General features: G+C 35.5%; 1 protein-coding gene across 12 annotated transcripts in view; it reads right to left on the bottom strand.

Annotated features, from left to right (window-relative positions):
* Nucleotides 1–1,259: 1,259 nt before the first annotated feature.
* The window catches only part of adgrb1a (adhesion G protein-coupled receptor B1a), a 102,219-nt gene continuing 97,048 nt past the window's right edge, over nucleotides 1,260–6,430 (bottom strand). For 11 of the 12 annotated variants that reach the window (XM_056270883.1, XM_056270888.1, XM_056270884.1 and 8 more), the window contains 3 exons: nucleotides 3,939–3,974; nucleotides 3,682–3,840; nucleotides 1,260–2,883 (listed from right to left, as the gene is read on the bottom strand). In XM_056270883.1, coding sequence (XP_056126858.1) covers nucleotides 2,689–2,883; nucleotides 3,682–3,840; nucleotides 3,939–3,974 — 390 coding nt within the window. In that variant the 3' untranslated portion in view covers nucleotides 1,260–2,688. The remainder of the gene's footprint in view (nucleotides 2,884–3,681; nucleotides 3,841–3,938; nucleotides 3,975–6,430) is intronic. The other variant, XM_056270885.1, reaches the window with a different exon arrangement.

Genomic DNA, 6,430 nt, shown 5'->3' with positions numbered 1-6,430 from the left:
CAGTGAAACTTTGAAAACAGATGTCCTTATGCATTATTTTGAACTGAATAAAAAAATTAACACACACCATGAGACAAAGCCAGTGGGGTTATGTTCATTTAATTATTACTTTGATACTCCTCGGGTGTTATTTCTCCTCTCAGCTGTGTCTATGTACAGTATGTCTTCGGTTTGTTGTTTAATTTTGTTTACACGAATCATATATACAGTATACATGGAGCTTGTCTTTAAAAATAACTCTCCGTGTTCACAATTGCAATTTTACGATACCTTACATTTCTAATAATGAAATTTTGATAAAACTGCCTAGTGTTTGTCAAATGTTATTTAAAAAAAAAAAAAAAACTATTTATCATATTTTGCTTTTACCTCTACTACTGCAACCTATAATTGTTATAATATTTTCTCTCCTTGACACTTTCTTCTGTGTTATTATTTATTTACAATTTGTTACATATATAATTCATAAATATTATTTGTTGTTGTAGCAGCAGTGGATCTATCAACGGGCATTTTACAGATCTATTTACTATAATACTCTTTCCATTTTATTGCAACCAGTGATGTATTAAAAACAGTGTTGAGTAACTAATGGTGACATAATTAGGTTCAGGACACTGGGCTGCTCTGTGCTGACATGAAATTAATGTCCTTCATTTGCAGCACGGCCACAGTTTCCCTCCCACCAGATTCCCATGACTCCAATCCTAATGCCTTCTTTTAATCGAATAATAACACACATTTATTATCATCAGCATTTGCAATTAGTTAAATCTTTATCAGTGGATTTATGGGCTCCCCATTTAAAAATGCAGTGCAGTGTTGTTTTAGGATTATTCATATTATTGTATGTATTTTGAATTAGCATTTAGTTTTATATTTGTAATTAAAAATATATATCCTTCATCTGTCTTTCTACTGTATATAACTGTCTGTCGATCTTACTATCTGTCTATCCGTCTGTCTGTCTGTCTATCTGTCTGTCTGTCTGTCTTTCTATCTATCTATCTATCTATCTATCTATCTATCTATCTATCTATCTATCTATCTATCTATCTATCTATCTATCTATCTATCTATCTATCTATCTATCTATCTATCTTTCTTTCTTTCTTTCTTTCTTTCTTTCTTTCTTTCTTTCTTTCTTTCTTTCTTTCTAACGGTCTGTCCATCTATCTGTCTATATTACTATCTGTCTCTGTCTGTCTGTCTAAGACACAGCAGCCTGGGCAAATTCCACAAGTTTTGCAGCACCAATATGACATCTTTCCCTTTATTATATAGATATACTTTTTTATTAGAAATATGACACATTCATTTTGTGCTCTGAAAACTGTACAATAACAAAGAAACCCCAGTGAAATTAAAAAAGGAAGTGTGGAAAGGCAGGGAGTTCATGGTGGAGAATTCAGGCAAGTACGTATCATCTGGAGTGACAGTCAGTGATATCGAAATACACACTGTTACATGATGTTACAGAACACTCATATAGTCCAGTAACCCGATGAGAGTTGGGTGGGGGATCTCAGAATCGCAATGATATCTATAATAATGATAACAATAGTCCCCAAGCACAGTAAGAAAGATATTTATAGGCTAAAATGCATTTTGTAGAACTCTTCTGGAAATAATTACAATGCTGTACAACAGGACTCTGAGGAGTGAGTCTTGTGCTTTCTCTGTGTGCGACCACATCTATCCAGAGAATAACACCCCTCTGCAGTTTCATATATAAGACTATTTATAATATATATTTATATATTCATATTCATCTCTGTTTTCTCTTTCAAACTTGATTCTGCACATATTCTGAGACAGCAGTTTGTGTCAGGTCTCTCAGCTCCAGTGATTCTGATGAAAACATCAAGCGAATGAAAACGTGAACCCACCAACTGGACTTCACCCTGCTTCCAAACTGAATCTCACGCCGATGTCACTTCGCCATTGACCGACTTCTGAAGGATCCGCATGGGACAGCACAGTGGCTAAGTAGTGGCTGTACTGGCTCAGGAGGGCGTTCGAGACAGATTAACAGTCATATGCAGATGGCTTTGGGCAATCACGTCACCTCTTGTGGCCCAAGCGTACGCATGTGTCACACTGATCAACAACGATGATAATTATACTAAGAATACTCAAGAATTTGATTTTGAATGACGTGTAGCACACCTGATTCCTGTCAGGCAGTTGTAGCGCTACGTCTCTCTCTCTTTCGTAACGCTCTCAAATGTGACATGAACAATAATATGTATCCAGAGGTGTAAGAAATAGAAGGCCACTCACTAAGGCTCATCTGCTCTTAGCCTGAATTCCAGTCCTTCCTTTTAGTCAGTCATTCCCAATGTTCCCATGGTAACATCCCGGGTCACTACTTAACTTGCCCAGTTCAGCCGTTCTTGGTAGCGCCAGCTCATTACCATAGCAACAGACTCAGACCTGGATTTTCGAAAGTGTTATGATTCGCTTTGACATTAAGGAAAAGGCCATTCCAGGATTAAAAAAAAAAAAAAAAAAAAAAAAAACACAAATAAAAATTGCACAGCCATGTTGCTTTCACTCTCTTTCAGTGTCTTTCTTGCATACTTTTTTTTTTTGCCTGCACTCTCGCTGAATTATCTTCCCCTCTCTTTATCCCTGTTTCCCTGCGAGTAGAGTTTGTTCTGTTTCTCTGTATGTTTTGTTGATCTTTCAGACCTCCGTCTGCAGGTCCATGATCTCTTGGCCCACCAGAGGGATGGTGGCACTGGCCTTCTCCCACTCCACCGCTTGCATCTCCAGGGGAGAGGCCTGTAGGGGCTCCAGCTCCTTGCGCACCCATGATGGTGGGGAGTGGGTCTTCCTGATGCCCTCCCACACCCGCTTACTGGGGGTCTGCTGCTTGTCCTACATTATCAAACATAAAAATGTTTTCAAAAACACAAAACCAAAAATGTATTATATTATATTCAATACAGGAAATTAATATTATTGTTAGGGCAATTATTATTATTATTGTATTTAATATACATTTAGTTGAATACAGGAAATGAATATTGTTAGGACAAGTATTATTATTATTTTATTTAATATTTATTTAATGGAATACAGAAAATTAATATTATTGTTAGGACAATTATTATTATTGTATTAATATACATTTAATTTCATATAGGCAATTAACCAATTATCAATATTATTTTATTTAATTACTATTACTTTAAGGGAAAAAATTGAACAGTATTATTTAGTAAAATGATTTATTATTATTATTTGTAATACATTTGAATTAATTGTTATATATTATATTATATTTAGGGATGTCAAATCTATTAATCACAATTAATTGTATCTAACATAAAAGTTTATTAATATATATGTGTGTGATTGTGTGTGTATATACATATATATATACATAAACACACATACATATATATATATATATATATATATATATATATATATACAGTACAAACTTTTATGTTAGTGACGATTAATCACAATTAATCGTGATTAATCAATTTGACAGCACTAATTATATTATATTAATTGTCAGGAAATTAATGTCATTTAACCTGAATTCTCCTAAATGATAAAGTACAATTTATGTTTTCTTTTGATTTTGGGAAGAAACTACTTTTTTTCCACAAGATCCCATTAACGACAAATTCATTGAGACATGCAGTGATTAATGTAAATTCATACACTAAGGTTGGTTTTATCGCTGCCTCCTGACGACACACTCCATCTCTTCCCAGGCTTCCCATCCACCGGGGGAGAATCTCTGTCCTTCTCTGCATGCTGCAGCTTCCTGTTTAAATCCTGGAACATGTCCTGGTGGCGCTTCCGTGTATGCATGATCTTCTGCAAGACAAAACCGGTCTTAAAACCACTGCAGTGATGAATGAATCTTCACCACGCAAGACTGCTGTCACTTGTGGAAAGATTTACATTACACTGACCTCAAAGTCCAGCTCTGCATAGCGTGATTTTCGTCTCTAAAGGACAAATAAGAATAAAGGATGTTACTGTGTGTCCTTCCAGAGTGGTCTTGGGGAAAAACAGCAAATGGGTCATTCTCAAAATACAGTGATAAACGTGTCCTTACACATTTAAGTCATTAAAAAGATTTCAGATATTTAAAAACAAATACTTTATAAAAGACATCATTAACATCATAACATAATATTACAAAACGTAATGGTTTAATGTTGAACAATCTATGTTGAAAAATATATTTAAACTCATTTTGTTTTTCTATTTGAAACAAAATAGTGCATGAAGCAAAACAATAAAAAGAATTCAATTAATAAAAAATCAAATTTAATATAATATAATGTAATATAATATATAATTTTGTTTTTCCAGTTTAAACAGCAAAAAAAAGCAAAAAAGGTTTAAGATAAAATACTTAATCAAATTCACTTATTTAAATTAACATTTAATGCAACTAACATACAATCTTTTAATAATATAAATAATTAATTTAGTTATAAGTTAAACTATTATTCTGAATTTAAAAAATACAAAAAGTTTACAAAAAGATGAATATAGGAAAAACTGAACTTCAAATGTTCAACATTTTATAATATTTTGTATGTCAGAAAGTCAATACTGTTTGAGAATGACCCAAATGCAATAAGTAGGGGAAACAAAGGAGTGTAAAATTTTGGCACTTAGGGCAGACTTTGAGAAAGCATTGTGTCGCTTGTATATTGCATGTTTCCGCCGAGCTCCTGGCAAGAGTGTACAGTAAACAGCTTGTGACCGAATGGCCTTTCTTTAGCCTGTCGGAGAGCGTCTGAGGGCTGTCTGACATTCTGCCTGTGCTGTGCGTGGCTGCAGCTGTGCGCCCGCAATGCATTCTGGGAGCATGTTTGGCCTGAGGTGAGGAGGAATCCATGCTTGTCATCTGCTCCCTTTTAAAGCATGAGCAAAATCTGACCTTTGCAGAGACTTTCTTTTCTAAGCGGGATAATTGCAAATGCAAAGAGGCATAATTTATGTAGCCTTCTTTCATTTATTCCTTTTAAAAACGGCAGGTTTTTCATTCCATTAAGCATTCCGATGCAGTTTTCATTGAAACCGAGTGCATGTGCATTGGCTGATGTCAGTTGAAATGTAATTCTGAGCCACGTAATGACAGACACTCTCCACAAACATGCTTTTTTCCACTCCGCACATAAATTAGGACATTCGCTCCCTTGTGGCAGATATGAAAAACATTGATGTGAATTCACAGCATCATAGGCAGATAGGTCTACAACACATTCCTCTGAACCAGACACCAAAGTGTCCATCAGTTTTCAGTAATAATCAGGGCTGAGAAGAGAAAGTGTATAAGATGAACATGAAAATATGTCTTGATTTAGGACCGTGAAAACAGCATCCAGAGTTGTAAGACGCACACAGATTTGTGCTGTTAGCCATCAAATGTTAATGTCACTGGGATTCTGAATAATTTAGCTGTCAAACTGTGAAGACGTTTTCATTATTTAGACAAAATTAAGTCAAACATGCTCGTCTACAATGAGGAAACAGGTACAGGACATCTATTAGAACGTCTCTATGAAAAAGAATCGTGTATGTGTCAAGTGTGCTTGAGAAAATATTGGTGGTCCAGTGTTTCTGTAAAAAAACGTACAGTAATACTAATAAACTGTTACTACCAATTCTACTAATTCTAACTTACTAATCAGCTGCAGGGCTCATGAATATTAAACATGTTTTCTGAAATCAAAACGTGGACGTAATAGGTGTGAGCAAGCCAATGAGATTGCAGTTTGCGCATTAGTTCCGCCCACTACCAAAGGATCTGGCAGTGACTTCTGCTTCAGTAATTTCAAACAAAAAACAAGAAAGAATCCCATTGACATGTAGCACGTCAATTCTACATGGTGTGTTAGACTCTCGCTTTCTCTCTCTTTGAGTGCATGTGAGAAAAAGAGCATTCTTAGGCGCCTCAGAGAGTAGGCGCCTATGCACTAGAGTTTACAGTTCATTACAATACGCTGCGCATACATTTATATGATATCAATAGGAATAGTGTGCTGTAAAGATGGCAAGAAAAAAACTCAAACACTCAGTCAGAGTGTTAGTGTAGGTGAGAGAAAATATATCTGTGCTACACTTATAGTTTAATGTTGAACAACCCTTTCATTTGGTATACCACTTGTTACACAAGCACTGGCTGAGTGAGACCCTCTCTGGCTCAGCCAAAGAGTGAAAGCAGCGCTAATCATACCTGTGTGATCATATGTTAGACCAGCCTATAGTGAAAACAACTCTGGTCTTTGGTTTTAGAATGTAGCCAATAAAGTATTTTCAAGTCAGAGGGCTCAAGTTCAAGTCAAGTCGCAAGTCATTGTTTTCAAAGCCTAAGTCGAGTCGCAAGTCTTCTTTGATTGTGTCGAGTTGAGTTGCAAGTCAAGTCCAAGTCATGCAACTCGAGTCC

Source organism: Rhinichthys klamathensis, unplaced genomic scaffold, assembly GCF_029890125.1.
Source record: "Rhinichthys klamathensis goyatoka isolate OS25496 unplaced genomic scaffold, OSU_Roscu_1.1 h1tg000309l_1, whole genome shotgun sequence".
Lineage (NCBI taxonomy): Eukaryota > Metazoa > Chordata > Actinopteri > Cypriniformes > Leuciscidae > Rhinichthys > Rhinichthys klamathensis.
Note: the sequence above shows the minus strand (reverse complement) of the source record. Positions and strands in the feature narration are given on the sequence as shown.